Genomic DNA, 24,132 nt, shown 5'->3' with positions numbered 1-24,132 from the left:
CCTCAATATAACCTCTGTGCTCATGAATTTGAACAAAAAGTACTAAAGCCCAAAGCAAAGACTTTACTAAAGGCCACTCCATCGAAAAATGATGTGAAACACCAAGATTCAATATTTCTAACTAAACCAGCTTATGTGTAGGCACCTAATACAAGAAAATTATAAGTTTATTGGCCCCTTAAATATAAAATTTTAGAAGGTAACCGTTCACATCGAAATTCATAATTTATAGGTGAAGTCTTTGGGGAACCTCATGGACATATTATATATGTGTAGATTGGGTTTGGCAGAATCTTAGACTAGCATGTTTACTCAAAGCAATCTGCTTTAATAATAAGAAAGCCCTTCGAGTAAAGCACTCATCACATGCACTTTCTATTTAATAACTTTTTGTTTTAATGGATTTAGTCAAATCTCATAACTTTAGACTACTTGTAAAATAACGCAAGTTGTTGCAGGAAAGGAATCAAAGAATCTCAGAATAGCACTTACAAGATTCTTAGTAAAAATAATATGGACTTAAAAAAATTTTGTATTAAAATAAATAATAGGAACAAAGAATCTATAGTAAAAAACATGGGAAAAGAAGAGTCAAACTAAAAGGAATTGGAAGGGTCAGATGAATTGTAAGGTTAAAATATAGAATAGTGGAGAAATAAAAAGGTAAAAGTGGGGAAAATGTTAGAGGAATAATAATTATACAGTGATAAATTAATAAGGAGAAAAATAATTAAAAAGAAGAGAAAAAATGTTAGAAATAAGTAGATGGCATGGCCACTGATGTGGCTCAATAGAAGCATAGTAACAATAAATGCTACACTTTTGCTTTTAGATATATATAGATAGATAAGGTCTTTCAATTTTGTAGATTTTAGTAAACTTAATTGATAAAGTATGTTATCATTGAATAAAATATTGAGATTCAAACCCTTTATGCTAAAACTTGATTTAGGTCTTGTCCAAATGATTATAAGCAATTATCTTGGAATGGATGTCACTGGTTGAATTTTTATCCAATCTTGTAACATTTTGCTTTCTATTACATTGCGTGAGCCCTGAGTCTTGTAACTTTCATTGGGAATTAAGAGAGTATGTAAGTGAGCTTTTAAGACATTTTTCAAGAGCCTAGAACGTGGATCTTGCTAAGTGGGCTAGGGACATTTGTAAGATCTAAGGTATCACGAGGAAGGTGGCAGCTAGAAGTTACAGTCAACTATTTTTAGCCCAAAAAGCATTTTAATTTAGGGTTTAGCTTACTAGAACTTTTTTAATTGGAGGTCTCTTTTTATTTTAAATACACAAAGCAAGTGGTAGTGAGTTTTAATTTTCACATTTTATTTAATTAATGGATGATGTGGTAGTTTCTCATTAAAATAAAATAAAATTTCAATTAAAAAAATATTGGAAGTAAGCCAAACCCTTTAATTTATGGGTTGAGCTTGTGTCCACTGTCCAGTGGCTAGTTTTACTGGACACATTGAGATGCAAACACATGTCCAATTTTGGACACGTGTCCGTATCCTAGCGTGTCCAGTGGAATTGGCCACCGTACAGAAGCCTCTCCCTTAATCTATTGGCTGAATTTTAATGAACTCTACCAAATAAAGCAACTTCCTCGAGCGATGCAATTAGTGGGGAATGTGCAGCTAATCAGGTTTAGTCAATATTTTTTCTTAGCCATGACTAAAACAATCTATTCCTTTACCTAAGCTAAAAGAAATTTGAGGTTTACCATATTTTTAACAACATAGAGGCCCATAATTTCACTCATTATTTAAAGATCAGTTCCTAAAGACGTCTCAAGCATGCTATAAAGCTCCCATCATATCTAACACACAAATTCATTCATTATTTCCTTCACTACACTTGACCCTCTCAGCAACTTAAGAGCATCAGGATATTAAGGTCTGAGGGTGAATGGGGCAAAATATAGTAGAACCCTATCTCTCACTTCCATTCCACTTTATTAAATTCTCATCCCTGAGGTTTCAAAAAAAAAATAATCTCATCCCTGTTGTATTGGTAAAATGGTTCTAGTTTAATGCACTTTGCATGTTTATCCATTCTTTTGTTGTTTAGCACTTTAGGCTTGTTCCTGCAATGCACCACTCAGTATTGGAATATTGGGGTTGACTCTCCACATTTTATTACACTTCAAAGAACATGAGGGGGTGTTTGGGCTATCTTTTCTCTTCTTCTAATATGCAAACTATACTACTGAAGTTGTCCCTAAAAAAAGAAAAATCCTTAAAGTTTAAAGGTATTTAAATTTTACCCATTAATATTTCAGAATTTGAAATTCACATTTAAAAGTTTAAGAGGAGTACAATTTTGATTGCTAGCCCTCCGTTAGTTTTTGGTTAATGTGTCCGTTAAATGTCATGTTAGTTACTATTACCTATGCTAATTAAGCCAATTAAATCATGACATGTGTTATTAAGTATCCCATGCAAGTTATGCAACTTAAAAAAATAAAAAACAAAAAATAAAAAAAAACAAAAACAAAAACAAAAACCAAAAAAATATTTAAAATCTATTACATAAATTTGCAACATGAACGTATTGAATTTTTTTCCCCCAAAATATTCCCGGACCTTCAAAATTTTCTTTCCAAACAAACACTCAAAGGGAATCTTTTTTTTTTTTTTTTTTAATAAAAAAATTGAAGTCCCAAATCAAACCCAACACCATCTGAACCTAAAACTCTCACAGAAACATGAAATTACTAGTAAAAACATAAATTCCTCTCCTGCTTCTCAATTTAGATCTAACTCACCCTCTTTCTAAAGCCATTTCCTCTGGCCCTAACCAGAACGCGAGATTCAGTCGTTAGAGAAGACCTTTCAATCTGACCAAGAACCAAAAGGCTAACCAGACGAGTCTCACCAGTTATCAATACCCAACTCAAGACAAAAAAGGAAATCGCTTCGAGTTGATACTGACAAGTCCAATTCAACTCCTCCTACCCAAAACCCCTTTATTCTGTTTAGTTCTGTTTTCTCTACTCTTTAATAATTGTTTTCGATACAAATTTGTGGTGGGTCGACTCTTGAAAAATGGATCTTGGTCAACTTGCCCCACTTTGTTTATCTGCAAAGAGAGCATAAACCAGTGCATTTATTAGTGAAGAAATTGGGTCTGTTGTATGGGAAGACGTTCATTTGTCCACCCTATAAATTTTTATTCTAATAAAAAAAATTTGGTTGAATCTTTATACTGGGTTTTGGTTGAATGATAATTTGCTTTGCTAGGTTTGTTTGTAACCACAAATTTTTTTTTCCTTTTTAATATTGGGGTAGTGTTTCTTTCTGCTGGTGCTGAGTCGAAGGATTTCGAAGAATTTTGATGGGGTGTTGAAGACAATAGATTTGATATTTTTGTGTAATTTAGAAATTGGATTGTGTGTAAAAAATTTACATTCGGATTGAAGTTTTTATTAATGAAGTTTGATTTTTTTTTTAATCCAGAATTTAAAATAATTTTTGCTTCTGAGCTTCAAGCTTTGCTTTAGTGACCTCTCCATAGTCTCCAACAATTTTCTTGAGAATTTCTCTACATACGTGAGTTTGAGTTATTATTTTTTTTCCTAGCAAAAATTAAAATAAATTCTAAAAGATTATTAATTTTAAATTTTATTTAATGACATTGAATATTTTTTAATGACATTGAATATTTAATACTTTATGACAAGTGTCATTATTTACCGGTTTCATTAGGATACGGGGAAAGCAAACCTGGCACTTAACAAATACATTAATAAAAAACTAACAAAAGGCTATCAATTAAATTGGTATAAAATTTTAAAGTTTAAAATTCAAATCTCTGAAATTTAAGCACGTGAAATTCAAATATCTCAAAATTTTAAGTGTAATTTACATTTTACTCAAAAAATTAATAGTTGACCTCAAAAAAATTAATAGTCAGGCTCTAAATAAATTAATAGGGTAACTACAATATCTTCTCAAATTGTTTATGATACATTTCTAACTTTTAATAAAGTAATTATTGTGTGGTTTAATAGTATTGCTCCTTCCTCTCACTTGGAATTCTTCTCGAGATGGGCATGAATTGGAAGTCCAAATTATCCAATAAAATTCTCTTTTAATATAAAAAGGAAAAAAAAAAGGTTATTTATGATACCACGTGATTTTCACTTATTCTAATTTTAAAAAACTCTTAGCATGAATTGAGATACAGTGTAATACTCTAATTAAGATCAAGTGCAATACTAATGAATGGTTGAGATTAATAATTGTAATCTTAATTAGTGATTAAAAAATGTTAAGAAAAAAGTTAAGAAAATTAAAAATTATAAAAAAAAAAAAGTAAAAAGTGAAAAAATATTGTGAGAGAAAAGTGCGTGAATTGCGCTCCGTGGTATTGCACCCGAATCATTTAAAATACCTTTACTCTGCATTTTATATACAGCTGGTCTCAACTTACCAAAAAAAATATATATATATATACAGCTGGTCCCATGGGTGGACAATTATTCGGGGGAGGGCTGGACTCCCAAGGTTATTAGATTACTGTAAAGTTGCGCGTGAACTTAATTAATTTATTAAATAAATGAAAATAACAAGTTTTTTAGGAGTATTTTTTTTTTCCGATGCGTCAACCGGTGTGACATCTTTGAAAATTTTTCTTTTTCAAAAAGGTCAAATCTTTGATTTGTGTGTTTTGTGGCAGGTCTCATTAGTCATCCTTGGTTTTTGGGTCAAAAGAATAGACAATAGATACTTACATCGCTTTTTATTTTTTTTTCGTTTTCTATTGTAGTGGGACCTAGTTGGTCACTTCATTTCTCTCCCATCCGTGTGTTTAACAATTTCCTATTTCAGTTTTCAGCCATTAATTTTCGGTGTTATACTTCGCTTCTTCTTTTCACGATTCATTCTTCACGCTCTACACATTTTGTGTTTTTCGCTACACTACTTCATTTTTTACTGCCAAACTTTGATTTGGGTATTCCCATTCAAGTCTAGTGACTGTTGTTTTCTCTTGCTACCAAACTGTTATTCTCTCAAAAAAAAAAAAAAAAAAAAAAAAAATCTCTTGCTACCAAACTATTATTCACCCAAAAAAAAAAAAAAAAAAACCTAGACTGTTGTTTTCTCTTGCTACCAAACTGTTATTCTCCCAAAAAAAAAACTTGACTGTTGTTTTCTCTTGCTACCAAACTGTTATTCTCTCTCGAAAAAAAAAAAAAAAAAAACTTGACTATTGTTTTCTCCTGCTACCAAACTGTTATTCTCTCAAAAAATAAAAAAAGTCTAGTGACTGATTTTGCTTTGCACTCTGCAGGGGAGTAAAGAGAGGTACGTGCTTCTACTTTCTATCTTATCTTTGCTCTGTTTTATAAATTGATGGTAGGGATCAGATTTACTAGTACTTTTACTACCCAAATTTATGGTCGGTGTTTTGTATTTAATAGATCTGAAATGGTTATTTATATGCAATAATTATTTGGATATTTGTTTGCACTTCAATATATAAAAGTTGTTATTTTTTTTTTATAATATAGAAATTTTATTCTAACTTAATTTATATATATATATATATATATATGTGTATGTATGAATGAAGCATCTTTTTAAAAACTTGAACCCAACTTCTTTTTCTTATACTTTACAAATATTTATACTTGTAGAGTAATCATCACACTAAATATGTGCGGTGGTAATAATAATCATTCTTTAAATTGGGAAATGCGCATTCTTTTCTAAAATTGGTGTAATAACTATTTTTTAATACAATAACAAATTTTAAAATTATTATATTTCTAAAAAAATATAAAATTTTCATATGAATTATACGTTACAAACTTTTCAAACGATCAAACTTATGGATAAGAATGTGAATTCCAGTTAGTTTAATTGGTAAAACCTCTTTATCATTGAATAAGAGGTCTAAAATTCAATCAACGCCTATACTTAAAATTAATTGATATTAGTCTGATGATAAAAACAATAATTATGAGTAGACATCGTAAGTTGAAATCATCTCTCCAAAACTTATAAATAAAAATAGTTATTTAATGATAACATACTTTTTTACTAGTAATAAATATTACTATAAAATAGTGTACCAGATGCTATCACGATGCATTATTAGAAGTAAACATATACAAACAGTATCTAACATTAGGGAAGCTGTAAGCAAATTTAAATATCAAGAGAAGACATTATATTTTGAAAATTGAAACTATTTCTCTAAAACTTATGGATATGAATTTGGGAATATAAAATCCAAATACTTTCAAATTTTAGGAGTAAAATCTAAATTCTAAAACATCAGAATATAAAATTTAAATTTTGAAATTTTAAAGTGTAAAATTCAAAAATCCTAAATTTTAAAGGTTCGATTTGTAATTTACCATATTTTTATGGTTACCCTTTACCAACCCCTGTTTTCTAATTCTACGCTTTGAGTATTCAAAACAAGGCATGTCTGGATGGCTGGTGAAGCAATTAATTCAGGTGTGATTCGTGTGAAAGTCAAGATCTAAATTGTGATCGGTGGGGTCGATCTGTCATATTTGTTCCATTTTGGAGATATATACATATTGTCCTTCCACTTCCATGATACATTATTTGTACTCCTCGGTCATTTTGCCATCTTTACTCTAGTACTGTACTCCAAGCTCCCTATCTTGCTTCTTTATCACTCTTATTGAAATAGAGGCTTGTGCTTCTGGCCTCCATTTTTGCTTTGCTAAGTTGATTTCATTTTCCAGTTTCATTCCAGTAGCCTCTTTGCTCCAGTCCGTCAATATCCTAAGGAGAGGTAATTTCCTTATTGAGTTTGAAGCTACTTCCTCGCACACCACCCAAAAAAAAAAAAGACAAAACAAAACAAAAGGGAGAAGGGGAGAGAAAGATATTGAAACGAGAATGGCCATTGTTAGTGTGGTTGTCGCTATAACTGTTGCAATTGCTACTATGGTTTCAGAAGAAATTGTCAAGTCGTGTTTTGGCCAGTGGGTCATTGAGAACATGGTTAAACCAGTTGGACAGTTGCTCATTGAGAAACTAGTTAAACCAATTGGACAGTGGCTAGGTTATTTGTTTCACTACAGCAGCAACATTGAGAAAATGAAGGACCAGGTAAAGAAGTTGAGGGACTTTAGAGAAAGGGTGCCACTGCCGCATTCGGTTGATGCTGCTACAAGAAACATTGTAGAAATTGAAACTGATGTTAAGAAGTGGTTAGATAATGCGGATTTGATTATGAGAGAGGCCAAGCAAGTTATTGAAGATGAAGAAAAATCAAAGATGAGGTGTTCCTATGCGATATGCCTGAACTTGAAGCAACGACATCAGCAAAGTAAGAAAGCAAAGAAGATAGTGCAAGACATCAATGAAGTCTTGAAAAATTGGATATCTGATAAGGTTTACATGAACTTTGGGTCAAGAATGGTTACTGCCAAGGAACTTATGGTGGCATTAGGGGATGCTAATTTCAACATGATTGGGGTGTGGGGGATGCCGGGTGTGGGAAAGACTACATTGGTGAGAAAAGTTGCTGAGCAAGTCAAGGAAGAAAAGCTATTCGATGAGGTAGCTATAGCAACCGTGACGCAGAGCCCAAACCTAATAAAAATACAAGGAGAAATCGCTGACAAGCTAGATCTAAAGCTTGATAAGGAAACTTCAAGCGGAAGAGCAGATCTTCTGAGGGTGAGGTTAACGAAAGACAACAATAAGAAGATACTTGTTATCCTAGATGATATATGGGAGAAACTTGATTTGGATGAAATAGGAATTCCTTGTACGGGTTGCAAAGTAGTGTTAACATCTAGGAATAAGGATGTATTATCTTCTGGGATGGGCACCCAAAAGGATTTTGGACTTGAAGTTTTACTCAAAGAAGAAGCATGGTGTTTATTCGAGAAATTATTAGGTGATTCTCTCGTGGATTCAAATTTGCGATCTAAAGCAATTGAGGTATCCACAGCGTGTGCAGGTCTACCTCTCGCACTTGTAACAGTTGCAAAGGCATTAAAAAACAAGCGTTTGTTTGAATGGGAAGATGCCCTACAAAAACTACGGAGGCCCGCCCATCGAAACCAGAAAAGAATGCAGGAAGTTATATATTCTGCGATAAAGTTGAGTTACAATCACCTTGAAAGTCCAGAGCTCAAGTCGTTCTTTTTGTTTTGTGCTCAACATCAAGCTTTTTCTTCCAATTCTTATGAAGACGTATTAAAAAAATGTTTTGGGCTGCGTTTATTTCATGGCATTAGTACATTGGAAGAAGCAAGAAATAGGACATATACTCTGGTTCGTAGCCTCAAAGACTCTGGCTTATTGTTAGATGATCCTGATATTATTGATCATTTTCGTATGCATGATCTTACTCATGATGCCGCCCTCTTGGTTGCGTATGAGACTCAAAATGTGTTGGTGATAAGGGACGAGGGTCTAGTAGAATGGCCAGATGAGGACGATATGAAAATGTGCACAGCAATCGTTGTTTTAAATAGTAATATTCATGAACTTCCTGAAAGGTTGGAATGTCCAGAACTAAGATACTTAGATGTATATGCCAAAGATCGAGAGGGTTCTTTTAAAATTTCAGACACATTTTTTGAAGGGATGAGAAAGCTAAAAGCTATAGATTTGACTTATATGCGAATTTCATCACTTCCTTCCTCACTTAAGCTACTTACAAACTTGCGAACATTGTGTCTGGATCAATGTGTGTTGGGAGACATAACTATGATTGGAGAGATGAAAAATTTAGAAATTCTTAGTCTTATGGACTCTGAATTTAAATATTTGCCAAGAGAAATAGGGCTTATGACTCATTTACGGATGTTGGATTTGAGCGATTGTAAGAAACTTCAAGTGATTCCAGCCAACGTCCTATCACGCTTGATACTATTGGAAGAGTTATATGTCGGCAACAGCTTCACTCAGTGGGAGGTTGAAGAACTCAACAATGAAAGAGCTAGCCTTGCAGAGCTAAAGCATTTGTCACGATTAAGCACTTTAGAAGTACATATTCCAGATCCCAACATGATGCCAAAAGATTTGTCATTTGAGAAGTTGAAAAGATACAAAATATTTATAGGAGATGTGTGGGATTGGTCTGACAAACATGAAAACTCAAGAGTACTAAAACTCAAGCTGAATACATGCAAGCAATGGGAGAGTGGGATCGAAATGTTGTTTAATGGAATAGAAGATCTGTGTTTGGACGAGTTAAATGGTGTTAAGAGTATTGTATATGAATTGGATATGAAAGGCTTCCAACAACTAAAGCATCTCCATGTCCAAAACAATGCTGAGATTAAATATATCATCCACTCAAGGTTGGTTATTGATTATGTTGTATTTCCTGCCTTAAAGATATTTTCTCTCAAAAACATGGTCAACTTGGAAGGAATATGTGATGCCCAACTTCCCTTGACATCCTTTCGTGACATAAGAATTATGAAAGTGGAACATTGTGAGAAACTGAAATTTGTCTTCTCGTCATCCATAGCTAAGGGTCTTTCACAACTTCAAGAATTGGAGATAAAAGAATGCAACATCATGCGAGCAATAGTTGTTAAAGAAGATGGTGAACTTGAAGATAGAGATATGATATTGTTCCCTCAACTACGTCACTTGAGACTCCAATGTCTTCCAAAGCTCGTGAGCTTCTTAAGCACACAGAATTCTATCATAACTGATGTTGGAGAAATCATTCACGAGGGTGAGCTGAATTTTCAGGAGATCCCACATACAGGCATGCAACCTCTTTTTAATGAAGAGGTAAGTCTATTTTGCTTATCCCCTGTTTTGATTTTGCATTTTTTTGCCTTCGTAACTTAGGAGTCTTTGGCATCTCTACTTTTTGTCTTGATGAACTCTGCATTCGTAAAGTTTAGCTCTTTGGAAACCTGATAGTACCATATGTGGGAATTGTGGTAAGCTATAAAATTTGATGCAAAAAAGCTGATCAATGTTTATCATGTCTTTCTAAAATTATTTTCTTATAAATGACTCCATCTTGCATTTGATTTGCAAGCAGCATATATTTTTCTTTAATCTTTAATTATGTTAATTTTTTCGTTTGTATTTTTCACCTAGATAATTACCGTAACATGTTGGGACCATACTCAAACAATTGTTCACAAAACCATGACTCCACCATGAAATCGTGGTAACCTAAAAGAATTAATTCACAAATTTTTTTATTTGTATAGATTATTATTATTGAAATATTTGCTAGATTATATAGTAGAATTAATAATTTTAAACAAAGTATGTTTTTCCTAAGAGTATTTCATTTTAAGTCTATTAAACTATTAATTAAAAAATAAATAAATAACTCTCTTTTATCTTTGCCTCTTACAAAACTAAACATGTGCAAGAATATTTTCTTTTCACTAAAATAAATAATTCATATTGCTTTCTTTGCCAACTGATAAAAGTTGCTCTCTCTCTCTCTCTCTCTCTCTTTATATATATATATATAACTTTGTTTTTGGTTTAAGATTTTCATATACTCTTATTAAGAGCCAATTCGCCAATGATCAAATATATTGGAAATTAAAATTTTCCAACCATGGTAATTGAATAGGAAAGAGAAAAGTAGAGGTTTTCTACCATTCAATAGTTTCAAGTTTTAATCTTCTATTTTAGTGTTGTTTTTAATCACAAACCACTATATTATCATCTTATCTTATAGTTCTATCTCTTATAAAGTGTAGAAAAGTACGATCACAAACCTTTTTATTAAATACATTTCTTTTCTCGATATATTCATAAATATTTATCAAATCAAAATATACCCATTTAAAGATGATTCATAAACAAAACACAAATTGTCATATTGAGAATGATTAACTAAACCCTTTTTTTTTTTTTTTTTTTTAAAACTTGCATTAGATAACTTATCAACAATACTTTTTCCACAAAAACTGCAAATTTTTCCACCCAAAAAAATTATCAAAAAAAATATGAATAAAATCTCATAATTAAGCTTCTATATGCATGCATCCTTATAAAAATTAAAAAGTTGGCAATCGTGGTAAGCATAAAACTTAAATCCACAAGTGCTATTCAATGTATACCATGTCTGAACTCCACCTTGCATCTAATTTGCAAGCATATATATTCATGACATATTTTGTAGATACTTGGTATTGTTTACAAGATTCTCATACTTAGTATTGTTTACAAGATTCGTCGCATTTTCATTAGTCTTTGATTTCTGTTCATGCAAGTCTTTGTGGATTTTTTTTTTTTAATTTATTTTCATCAAGATATATTCCTTTAACATGTGTTGGGACCATATTCAAAAACATTTGTATGCAAAACCAAAAATTAATACATTTTTCATCTAAATATAGAATTCATTGTTCTCTTAAATTCTACCATTCAAACACATCAAAAGTGAATGGGAAGTAATGCCCCAGTGGGTACTTGTGACAGACATGGCCTTTCTCAAACGCAAATAATCCATGGACACAGTGAGAGAGACACATGCCTTAAATGAGGTTATAGGCTTATAGTTGAAGAAAATTAAATGTCCTAATTTTATGAAGCTATTTTTTTTCTAATTATTTTTATTTTTATTATGAAGGTAAATTTAAATGTTGCATCTTTAGCACTTGAAAGTTAATAATCGAAGAAAATATGGTTACACGGAGTTGATCAAAAAATTCTAAAGATGCTACAAGTTTTAATGCATAAAACTTATAAATTAACATGGCAATGAATATGATTGATGGGTATTTAACTATCTCATAAATGAATATTTGAATTTTTATTTTGTAATTATAACACATCAATTTGTAAGCTCAATATAGTAAAAATTTTAGCATCCCTAGCACTACTCTTAGTTCATCAATATGTAATTAAAATTTTTATTGAGACATTAAATGATTATTGATTTTGAATGTTAATTGTTTGTAAATTTTGGAATACAAATTAATTGCCAAGAGTTTTGTTATTTAATGGTATAGCATGTTGTTTTCAACGAATCCATCCAAGTTCCCAATTAGAAATGTATCCCAAAAAAAGAACTTTCATTCTCCCTCCCTCACTTAGAACGTAAAGTAGAATGCTAAGTGAAATAAAGGATTTTTATACTAAATTTTGCATGCAACTTCTCGTGTATTGGCTATCGTGCCACATTTTTTTTTAATGGATATCATACATATTAGTTTTATGTATAGCCATCTTGTTTTAATAAAATTTTATTGTAATAAAAACTTAAAAATTATCAACAAAAGTAAGATGCAACCCGTATTTATAACCTAGTTAATTAAAAAAAATCACTACTCTTTCATGTTTAAGGAAACTTAATTTTCCCATTAATTTTTTTTTTCATTTTTAGAATCCCCCTTCTCTTCTATTCGGGGTACAGAAACATAATCTGTCTTTGTAATGAATTTATCTTTTAATGACTTTCCTCACATGTACATTGCTTGCAAAGTTGCCATGTCACTATCTTTAAATAAAATTTTTGGTCATTTCCCCAAATGAAATAACAATAATATAGCCATATAGGTACCTAACTTAAGCAATGTTTAGATTTTTCAAAAATAATCTCTCTTTAAATAGAATTGCTGTGATCTTTATTGAAGAAGAAAATATGAGTATATGTTACAATGAGAGGCTCTGTTTCGTTATTTAGAACACAGAGCAACCAAAAATGAGAAACTAACACTTACAACGAATTCTCTGCACAAGCAATTGAATTAGAACACGTGTCTAACAAAATAACAACTTGAGCTACATGAAAATTGATCACGAGCGTCACTTAACAAAATAACAACTTTTACGGCATGTTTTGAGTCTGTACTTCGTCACTGTTTGAGGTCTGGGCCTTGTTGTATTAGGAAAGTACGACACCGTTTTCGGCATCTCTTTTTAACAAGTTTGCTGAAGGAGTTAATTAATTGCTGTTGCAGGTTGTGTTCCCCAACTTGGAAACGTTGCAACTGTCCTGTATAGACTCCGAAGAGATACTACTACAGAACCAACATCGGGCAAGCTCCTCTTTCAAATTAACAAACATACAAACAGACTCAAGATTTCAAAATTTGTGTAACTTGAAGGTGACAGGCTCTGCCAATTTAAAATACCTATTGTCTTCTTCTACAGCGAGATCTATGGTTCAGCTCAAATTTCTTGACATTGAGGAGTGTAAGGTAATGGAAGAGATAATACTCATAGAAGACTTAGGACAAGAACAAACAAGTCCAATGGTCTTTTTCCCTCAACTGGAATACCTATTTCTTGAAGATCTTCCCGTCCTCAAAAGATTTTGCGTAGGAAGCAATGTCAGATTTCCATACTTGAAGCGTTTGCAGATAATTCAATGCCCTAAATTAGAGTCATTCATATTCAAACCTATTAGTTCAAGCATGACATTGAGCAAGGAACTTAAGGAAATGAATTCAGAGGAGATCTCTCATACTGCCATGCAACCTCTCTTCAATGAAGAGGTAACTCTATTTTTATTATCCCCTGTTTTACTTTGTATATATCTTATTTTCTATTATGCAAGTTATTATGATTAGGTATGTCGTTAACACACACGGGATGAACTTGAAGGTTGCATTCCCTCGTTTGGAAACATTGACAATCTTGCACATAGAGAAGTTGAAAATCATACGCTTAACTTAAATTATAGATGATAAGTTGCAGGTTGCTATGTGAGTATATGTTACAATGGGAGGCTCTGTTTCTATATGTAGTAAACAGAGCAATCAGAAATTAGAAGGAAAAAAAATTGATAAACAAAATGAGAAACTGATATCAAAAATTTAAGAGAAACTGATATCAAAAGTTTAACTAATCTAGTCGTAAAAGAGAATTTACTGCTTCCTAATTACTTACAATGAATTCTCTATGCAACCTCTCTTCAATGAAGAGATAATTCTATTTTTATAATCCCCTGTTTTACTTTGTATATATCTTATTCTCTATTATGTGAGTTACAATGATTAGTTATTTTATTAACACACATGGGATGGATTTGCAGGTTGCATTCCCTAGTTTGAAAACATTGTATTTGGATCAGTGTGCGTTGGAAGACATATCTATGATTGGAGAGCTGAGAAATTTAAAAAATTTTACCCTTCGTCAATCCAATGTTGAACAGTTGCCGAGAGAAACAGGGCTTTTGACTCATTTACAGATTTTGGATTTGAGCCATTGTACCAAACTTAAAGTGATTCCACCAAATGTCCTATCATGTTTGATACAATTAGAAAAGCTGTATGTCGGCGATAGCTTCACTCAGTGGGACGTTGAAGGACTCAACAATGAAAGAGCTAGCCTTGCAGAGCTAAAGCATTTGTCACGGTTGACTACTTTAGAGGTGCACATTCCAGATGCCAACACGTTGCCAAAAGATCTGTTATTCGAAAAGTTGCAAAGATACAAAATATTTGTAGGAGATGTGTGGGATTGGTCTGATTGGCCTGAACACTCAAGAGCACTAAAACTCAAGTTGAATTCAAGCTTTCATTTGGAGAGGGGGATCAAAATGTTGTTGAATGGTATTGAAAATCTGTGTTTGGACGAGTTAAAGGGTGTTAAGAGCGTCATACATGAATTAGATATGACAGGCTTCCAACAACTGAAGCATCTCCATGTCCAAAACAATGCCGAGATCAAGTACATCATCAACTCAAGAGGGATGGTTATCTCTGATGTTGTCTTTCCTGTCTTGGAGATGCTTTCTCTCAAAAACATGATCAACTTGGAAGAAATATGTCATGGCCAAATTCCCTCGGCATCCTTCCGTAACTTAAGCATTATGAAAGTGGAACATTGTGAGAAACTAAAATTTATCTTCTCGTCAACCATAGCCAAGGGCCTTTCACAACTTCAAGAATTGGTGATACAAGAATGCAGCATAATGGGTGCAATAATCATAAAAGAAGAGGGCGAAATAGAAGACACAGATATGATCTTGTTCCCTCAATTGCGTCACTTAGAACTCCATCAGCTTCCAAAACTCGTGAGCTTTTTAATCAGACAAAAGTCAGTCATAAATGATGCTGGAGAAATCATTCCCGAATGCGAGCTGGATTTTCACATGCCAATCCTACAGGAACAGGTATATTAAAGTTTAGATTTGCATATAATGATCCCAAAGATGTGGCACACACCCACATAGATTGCTTGTCCAATTTGTCCGCGGAAAGCAACCAATTTAGTATTTTGGAGTATATGCTTCTTTTTTCTACATGGCAGTGGTTAAATTCTTTACACCTTCCATAGCAATATAAATCATGAACCATTAATACCCCAGTAAAATATTGATAGTCATTTATCTACTGTTAATTGAAGTGTATAGGAGGTAACACACTAGTGGGTGCTTGTGACAGTCACATGATCTTTCTCCTGGACAAACAATCCTTGGACATGTGAGAGAGACATGTGCCTCAAGTGAGGTTATAGCCTTATATGTAGTTGAAAATTATTTGTGTCCTAATTTATGAATCTAAATTTGGAGTCCGTTTGGCTTTTTCTTATTTTTTAAAAACTTTTTCTTTTTGTCTACTTTTTTTTTTAAATAATCTAACTTTTAGTTTTAGACAAAGTTTAGCTACAAAATTAGTTGTAACTTTAAGTTACAATCTTACTTAATATCTTTTTATTAGATTTGAATTTTGTCAAATCCACTGTTGGATTACATCTTCATTTTATAGCTTGCAAATTTTTTAGAAAATTAAAGATCAATAGCTATTTCATCAATAAACTGTTTAAATTGCAAGTTTTTGTAATTTAAAATTATTTATAAAATATAAGCTTATAAATCATATAATAAATAACATCTGATTAACGCAAAATTTAACACGTGTATTAAAAGTGCAAAGAACATGTAATTCAATTGTTAGATTTTTAAAATATATAGTAATGTTTATTTTATTGAGTAAGATTGTAACCTTATACTACAACTAATTTTGTAGCTAAATTTTGTCTTTTAATTTTTTAGAAAATAAATCTATTTTTTTCATGTTTTGTTACATATTTAACGTAAAAGTTACTAAAAACTATATGCTTTTTTATTCATAAACACTATGAAAATAAAGTTACTGAAAATAAGAGATTACCAGGCACTTAAATACTGCAAATTTTAAGACTTGAATGTAATTAATTGAAGAAAATAAGGCCGTACTTATTTTAATCACCCCTATTATTAATTAATTAAATATTTTAACGAGACTTTAAATAACTATTGAGTTTGGATGTTAAATGACTAATGTATTGGGTATGATCTCACCTATTAGCTATGTAGGGTCAGTTTTTGCGGCCCAAGCCCAAGGAGGTATGGATTCGGAACCCACTGAGCCCAAAACAATAAATTTTGTAGAGAGTGGGCGAAAGGGTTAGGCAAATAATGAAAATAACAGTATTAAACAACAACACCAATGCGAGAAGTTGAATTAATGTGCTCTCAGACTAATATGAGTATTCTGTCCGAAGAGATGTTTTTCATTGATAATCAAAGGTTACTATTTCTGGAGCTACAACCATCTAATATCTCCTTTCTCTCTCCTGTTTTTCCTCCCCCTTCTATCAGGGGTACCCTTCCCTTATATAGCATTACCTTCTTACATCTCCTACGTCCACTTGTTCATCATCCAGGCTCCCACTTGAGTACATGTCCCATCATCCCACCTTTAGCCTTATGTGAGTGGCGGTAGCTGAGAAAGCACTGTTCAGGTGTCCTGTCCACATAAATGCGGCCAGAAAGGTAGGTACAGTGCATTAAATGTGGTGGTTGAAGTATGCCTCTTTGATATTTCTCCGTTGCCGTTATCTTTATGTGTGTCCGAGGTTCCTCTCCCTCTTGACACTTGTCAAATAGATCACTTGAACCTCCCATACTCGTGCTTGATCAAACCTCTTCGGATCCGAGGGCTCATGACTACTCGGACATATGAGCATCTCCTCGGATGGAATACGTGTTCATCTCCAGGCATCCCCCATTGGCGTGGGCATCCGACTGAAAGCCCCATCTCCTCGGATGAAGAGTGTTCCTCATTCAGGGCCTTGGGCCCAATAAGTTGGGCTGGGTTTTTCTCCCCCCACATTAGCCCCTCAAAATTGTAGTTTTTCGTACGCATCCGAAGAGAAAAAGTAGGATTTTGACCTGCCCTGGAACAAAAGCTTGTAAACAGGCAAATTTGAACTGGCACGTGCATAAGCGTAGGAGCTGTCGCTTCATTAATGCCGCTGCGGTTTCCTTATTCCCCAGGCGCTGCATTAATTGCACCAGGTGGCGCTTTGTCCTTCATATCCAACGGTGACTGAATGATCCAACGGCTGCGGTCTTTCTTCGAAATTTGAGCGGGAGTGCTCCTGACCCTTCGTTTGACCCCGTATAAAGCTTCAGAGGACATTATTTCTTCTTCACTTCGTGAATCTTCAGACGCTCCAGAGAGAACAGACGCACCGCTCCGTCCAAAACTCCCAATCGCTGCTTTCAGGCTTCCTCAGAGCCATCAAGAACCCTCCTACAAGCCTGAAATCTTCTCTCCGATTTAGTCCCGGTGAGTCATCGTTTACCACACCTCTTAATTTTCTCTTCGGCCAACAGTTTCAACTAAGCACCATGGGAAAACTCGAGTACATGGTGGATACCCCTGAGCGATTAGAAGCATTTAGGGCCACGTACCACATCCCTCCCAACGTGGGTGTGAGGTATTGCCCTCCAGAAAAGATTCTAACGGACCGGGAGACGGAGAAGTGGTTATTCCTCTTATCGCCTTCAAAGAAGGGGGATGACCATCCCCATGGGCCCCATTACCACTAGCTATCTCCGGAACCATAGGATCACTCCCTGGCAGTGCGCGCCCAACATGTTTAGGATTCTAGGGGCCATTGAACACCTTAACCTCCACCTAGGATTGGGCCTCACCTGGCTCGATGTAGTACATCTGTACGAATGCCACAGCCAGCAAGACGCGGGGTACTACTTAAAATCCCGGTCGGACGTGGTCAGGCTCATTTCTTGCCTCCCCAAATCCAACAAAGGGATGAAAGACGACTATGTGATCGTCTCGGGTGCATGGCATGACGGCATCACTGCCCAACCAAGCGTGGAAAGCCAGGTGGGCCATGTTAGATTTAGGCACACTAACCATAGGCCTAGAGTCCTAGTCTTCTAATCGTTTTTGGTTCTTTTTGTGCTACTGTTTTTGAGTCCCTAACATAGCTTTACTGTGCCTTGAAACAGATAAAAACCACGTATCTCCTCGGCTAAGCCTTACGAACGTTGCCGCCCTCAATTTCCTGTTGAGATCTGAGATTTTTGTGAGCGAAGACGGAAGCTCCGATCAGCTCCCCTGATTCTGGGCTACACAGGATATCCAAAGGGTTACCAACCGGTCGGCAACGCAATTGTTCAGGGGACCATCGCCTTGCTCGTATTGACGTTGGTTGGAAGGGTTTTTTGGCGCCGTATGATCTAGAACCCGTACCCATCCACGCCCTCAAGCTATACCCCCTCTCGTCCAACCACTCCAGCAAGTCCCTCTCGTACAGGCGGCTGAAGGCGAAGGGGTTGGCTCTTCCACCTCCTCGCTAGAGGAGCAAATAGATAGATTCCAGTTTGAGGGCGAGGGTTCAGGAGACGTTCGAGTGATAGAGGTTTCAGACGCCGAGGAGGATACCGACAGGCACTCAGGCATTCGCCTTAATCTGTTAGCTACACTCTCTGAAGCCTCCTCGGAGACAATATGGACCTGAGGAGTTTGATGAAGGGCAGGGGGAAAAAGCCCGAGCAGAAAGGTGCTGGAACGTCAACAGTAGTGACGCTGCCTCCAGTGTCTACGCAGGTTCCTGACCCAAGTCTGAAGCCCAATCCAGACTTGAAGAAGAAGAGACCCCACTCTGAGGTCGGAGAAAAACAAGCGCCGCCAGACAAAGGGGCTAAGCAGCAGAAGGTGGTGGACAACCGAGCATATAGAGCCCCGTCTACCGAAAGCCGAGAAGAGGCTTTCGTGGCCGATGTCCGCCGAGGGGGAGGACCGCGAATCTGGTCTCCCAAACTGGAGCTGGATGGCGCCCCAATCCTGTGGGATACCTCCCTCAGGAATTATGACGGAGGGAGGGCAGGCTACGTCGCCGAAGCCCTGCAGCAACCACTCCTCCTCCCCCATGACATGGAGTCTTACAGGCGCTTCAATGCGCAGGAGCTCTTCATGTCCCTTAAGAGGGACTTAGCCATGGTAAGTGCACAACTTACGAGTTTAAGTCTTATACCTGGTTGGCTTTGTTTCTTTTCTTCACATTGAAAGTGTTGTCATGCAGGTTACTCAGCAAGTCTACGTGGCTGAGGGTTTGAACAAGGACTCCTGGGTCAAGGCCCAAGCAGCAACCCAGTCCCGGCTTGAGGCGGAGGCATCCCTTGGAAGGCTGAAAGAGGAGCATTCTCAGATGTCCGAGGAGCTCAAGGAGGCGATCTCCCAGAAAAAGAGCCTCGATGCTGGGCTTAAAAACGCTGAAAAACAAGCCGAGGAGCAGCGAAAACAGCTGAATGCCACAGAGGTCAATTTAGCGACCGAACGGGAGCTGGTAAAAGGCCTCAGGGCCGAGCTGCAGAAGGCTAGAGGGAACGCCAAAGCAGCTGAGCAAAAAGTTCAATTGGCCAAGGAGTCAATTGAAACCGAGAAGAAGGCAGCGTACCAGCTGGGGGCAGATGAGACAGCACAGCAGCTCACCGAGCAGTTTGCCACAGTTTGTCGCGAGTACTGCGACAAAACTTGGGCAAAGGCCTTGGACGCAGCTGGAGTGGCCTCGGACTCTCCCCTGAGGTTACCTGGGAGTGTCTACTACGATCCAGATATCCAAGAGAACCCAGGTACGATTCCTCGGCTCCCCCGCCTCTCGAGGCTTCTCGGCCAAGCCAGACCAGCCAGGCTCCTCCGTCCACCCTTGGTGCAAGTAAAGAAACTGGTCAGCCAGGCGCCAAAGATCAGCCAGTTGATGCAGCCAAAGGAAGAGGCCAAGGGTCCGGCGAAGAGAAAGTTCCCTCTGAGCCCAAGGAAAAGCCTCCTAGAGCCACTGCTCGGACAAGCCAAGCTGCTGACCCCGTGCTTCCTCCCGCAAAAGAATAGAAATATAGGGTTTTCATTTTACCTTTGCATTTTTGTTCTCTGCTTAAGAGATCGTAGTTTTTCCTTTCTTGTTTTACTGATTTAAGTACTGTTTCTTTCTTGAATGAAGTGGCCCCCCTTTTTATCTTTGGTGTCCTCGATACTCGCTTTATTATCTATTATTGCCGTACATACAATCATTCATTGCAATTGTGACACAATAATAATGTGAATAATTTGACTGATGCATCGTACTGGTAATGTGAATAATAAAAACTAAAATTGAAAAGGACAGGCCGAATAAGAGTTATTGATGAGCAATGATTAGAATAAGTGCATACGCGAGTTTTGCATGTCTTCCCAAGTAAAACATAAGTCGTTACCCTCGGTTTCGGACTAAAACATAACGGAGGAAGATATATGTAAATTAGAATCAATTTAAACGCAATAAGGAATTGCAACAATTAAAAACCCCAGCGAAGGCAGCTGCGTGGGGGGCGTATTGACTAACCTGTCGATTGATTCAAGGATCATGGGTTTCGAATGTATTTGAGTGCTAACTAACCCTAATCATCTGGTCCGAGGACTACAGGCATGATAGGATTTAAGTTTAAACACATAGAACCATAACCAAGTGCTAACTAACCCAAGTCATCTGGTCCGAGGACTACAGACATGATTGGGTTTAAGTTATAAACCTATAGAATTGTAACTGAGTGCTAACTAACCCAAGTCATCTGGTCCGAGGACTACAGGCATGATTGGGTTTAAGTTTAAACACTATAGAATTGTAACTGAGTGCTAACTAACCCAAGTCATCTGGTCCGAGGACTACAGGCATGATTGGGTTTAAGTTTAAACACTATAGAATGAATATTTTACGCAGAGAATTGTCACATCGGTTGAAGAAGATTTTTGGTCAATAAAAGTACCTCTTGAGGTTATTTACATTCCATGGGCGCGGTATTACATGACCGTCTAGGTCTTCTAAGAAATATGCTCCAATGCCTGCTCCCGAGGTGATACGATATGGTCCTTCCCAATTGGGCCCAAGTTTTCCCCAAGCCGGGTTCTTTGCGGTGCCTACAACTTTCCTCAACACTAGATCACCAGGCTCTAGTGGCCTTAGCTTTACGTTAGCATCATAGCCTTGCCTGAGTTTTTGTTGATAATGTGCCAGTCGAACCATTGCATTCTCCCTCCTTTCCTCAATCAAGTCTAAACCCCTCTGTAGTTGCTCATCGTTATCGGCCGGGCTGAATGAACTTGTTTTCATCGTTGGGAACCCAGTCTCCAAAGGAATGACAGCTTCAGCCCCATAAGTCATTGAGAAAGGGGTCTCCCCAGTAGACCTACGGGGCGTAGTCCTGTAAGCCCATAGTACGTGCGGGAGTTCGTCCACCCATTTGCCCTTCGCATCATCTAATCTCTTCTTTAAGCCATTCAGTATGACCTTGTTGACGGCTTCTGCCTGCCATTACCCTGGGGATAGGCTGGAGTGGAGTATCTGTTCGTGATTCCCAGCTCACTGCAGTAGTTCCTGAATGACCTGCTATCAAACTGCAAGCCGTTGTCTGAGATGAGAGTGTGAGGAACCCCAAACCGGGTGACAATATTCTTCCACACGAACTTTTGCACATCAACGTCCCTGATATTGGCTAAGGGCTCAGCCTCGACCCACTTGGTGAAATAGTCAGTTCCGACCAGGAGGTACTTCTTGTTTCCTACAGCTTTGGGGAAGGGTCCCACGATATCCAAGCCCCATTGGGCGAAAGGCCATGGGCTAGATAGCGGATTAAGGTTTCCCCTGGCTGGTGAATGTTGGGAGCGAAGCGCTGACATTGATCGCATTTTTTAACGTATTCACGTGCCTCCTTTTGCATGTTAGGCCACCAATAGCCTTGGGTGAGGGCTCGGTGAGCCAAGGACCTGCCTCCAGTGTGGCTACCACAGATTCCTTCGTGCAGCTCTTCTAGCAATGTCTCAGTTTCCTCGGGATGCATGCATAACAAGTATGGCCCCGAGTAGGAGCGTCTGTACAGTTTCTGGTCCTCGGACAACCAGAACTTAGTCGCCTTCCTTCGAATTTTATCAGCTTCTCCCCTGTCTTCAGGCAACACATCTTCTTTGAGAAATCTGACTAGAGGGTCCACCCAGCACGGCCCAGCTCTGACCTGGTGAACCTGGACTGTCCCTGGCTTCGCCTCTGTAGGCCTGTGCAAGTCCTCGACGAGGATGACCCTCGGCAGGTCTTGTGCTGAAGAGGTGGCGAGCGTGGCCAGGGAGTCGGCATGTGAGTTGCCACTCCTGGGAATGTGCAGCAAACTGAAAAAGTCGAACCCTGACTGCAGCTGTTTAACACGTCCCAAGTATCCCTGCATTCTTTCGTCCTTTGCCTCAAACTCGCCTTGTACTTGACCTACTACCAATCTTGAGTCCGAGAACAATTTCACGGACCTCCCCCCATTTTACGGACCATTGTCATTCCCATCAGTAGGGCCTCATACTCCGCCTCATTATTCGTTGCCGAGAAGTCCAGCCTCAATGACTTCTCGATGGTGATTCTCTCGGGGGATATTAATACCAGCCCCACCCCAGATCCTCTTTGGTTTGCCGCGCCATCAACGTACACTTCCCAATGGGAGGGATTCTGTTGGGAGATCATGCCAACTGATTTTTCATCCATGTCCGAAGTGGGCTTTACTTCTTCTAACTGGGGCTCCGTGAACTCAGCCACTAGATCTGCGAGAACCTGTCCCTTGACCGATGTGCGGGGCATATACCTTATATCGAAAGCCCCTAGGATTGTACCCCACTTGGCAATCCGACCGGTATAGTCAGCACTTCTGAGTATAGTTTTGAGTGGGAGTTGTGTGAGAACAATGACCGTGTGGGCTTGGAAGTAATGAGGTAGCTTCCGTGTGCCCAGCACTACTGCTAGGATAGCCTTCTCCAGGGCAGGTAGCGAATCTCGGCCTCATGCAGCGACTTGCTTACGTAATAAACAGGCCTTTGCACGCCAGAATCCGATCGTATCAACACCAGGCTCACTGCATAGGGAGCTACAGCGATGTAGGCGAATAGTACCTCACCAGGCTCAGGACTGGACATGATAGGTGGCCGAGCCAGATAATCCTTGAGTTGCTGGAATGCGGAAGCACATTCCTCAGTCCATTCGAATCCCTTCCACTTGTTGAGTAGGGAGAAAAGGGGCGACACCTGTCCGCTGATCTAGAGATAAACCGATTGAGGGCAGCGGTCATTCCGGTTAGCTTCTGAACCTCCTTGGGATTCCGAGGAGCATGTAGTTCGTTGATGGCCTTTATCTGGTCGGGGTTGACTTCGATTCCTCTGTGCGTGACCATGTATCCCAAAATTTTTCGGACCCCACCCCAAACGAGCACTTAGAAGCATTCAATCGTAGCTTGTACTTTCGTAGGATCTCAAAGGTACTTTCAAGGTCCTTCACATGCTCGGCTATAATTTTGCTCTTTACCACCATGTCATCTATGTAAACTTCAATATTCTTGCCCAGCTGTGGCTCGAACATCCTCGTCATCATTCTCTGATAGGTAGCTCCCGCGTTCTTCAAGCCAAACGGCATTACTTTATAGTGGTAGTTGCCAATAGGGGTGACAAATGCGGTCTTCTTCTGGTCGTCTGGGGCCAATGGTATCTGGTGGTAGCCTTGGAAGGCGTCTAGGAAGCTCATCCGAGGGTGGCCGACAGTGGCATCGACCAGCTGATCTATTTTTGGCATTGGGAACGGATCTTTAGGGCATGCCCTATTCAAATCCGTGAAGTCTACGCATACTCGCCACTTCCCACTCTTCTTCTTCACCACCACGGTATTTGCCAGCCATTCGGGATAAAAAACTTCTTTGATAGCCCCGGCCACCTTGAGTTTCGCTACTTCGTCTCTTACTGCATCAGCATGCTCCTTGGATGGGCGCCGAATGGGCTGTTTCTTGGGGACGATCAGTGGATTCACCTTCAAGTGGTGGCATATAAACTCCGGGTCTACCCCTGGGGCTTCGTAGGGATTCCAGGCAAATACATCGAGATTCCGCTTA

The 24,132-nt window shown here is 37.7% G+C and overlaps 1 protein-coding gene across 1 annotated transcript in view; it reads left to right on the top strand.

Annotated features, from left to right (window-relative positions):
- The window catches only part of LOC111998942 (disease resistance protein At4g27190), a 164,027-nt gene extending 148,804 nt beyond the window's left edge, over positions 1–15,223 (top strand). Inside the window, exon 8 of the mRNA XM_065775893.1 lies at positions 13,987–15,223. Within this exon, the coding sequence (XP_065631965.1) occupies positions 13,987–15,078 (1,092 nt within the window). The 3' untranslated portion in view covers positions 15,079–15,223. The remainder of the gene's footprint in view (positions 1–13,986) is intronic.
- The last annotated feature ends 8,909 nt before the right edge of the window (positions 15,224–24,132 follow it).

Source organism: Quercus suber, unplaced genomic scaffold (genome assembly GCF_002906115.3).
Source record: "Quercus suber isolate HL8 unplaced genomic scaffold, Cork oak 2.0 scaffold_121, whole genome shotgun sequence".
Lineage (NCBI taxonomy): Eukaryota > Viridiplantae > Streptophyta > Magnoliopsida > Fagales > Fagaceae > Quercus > Quercus suber.
This window is presented reverse-complemented; position numbering and strand designations above follow the sequence as displayed.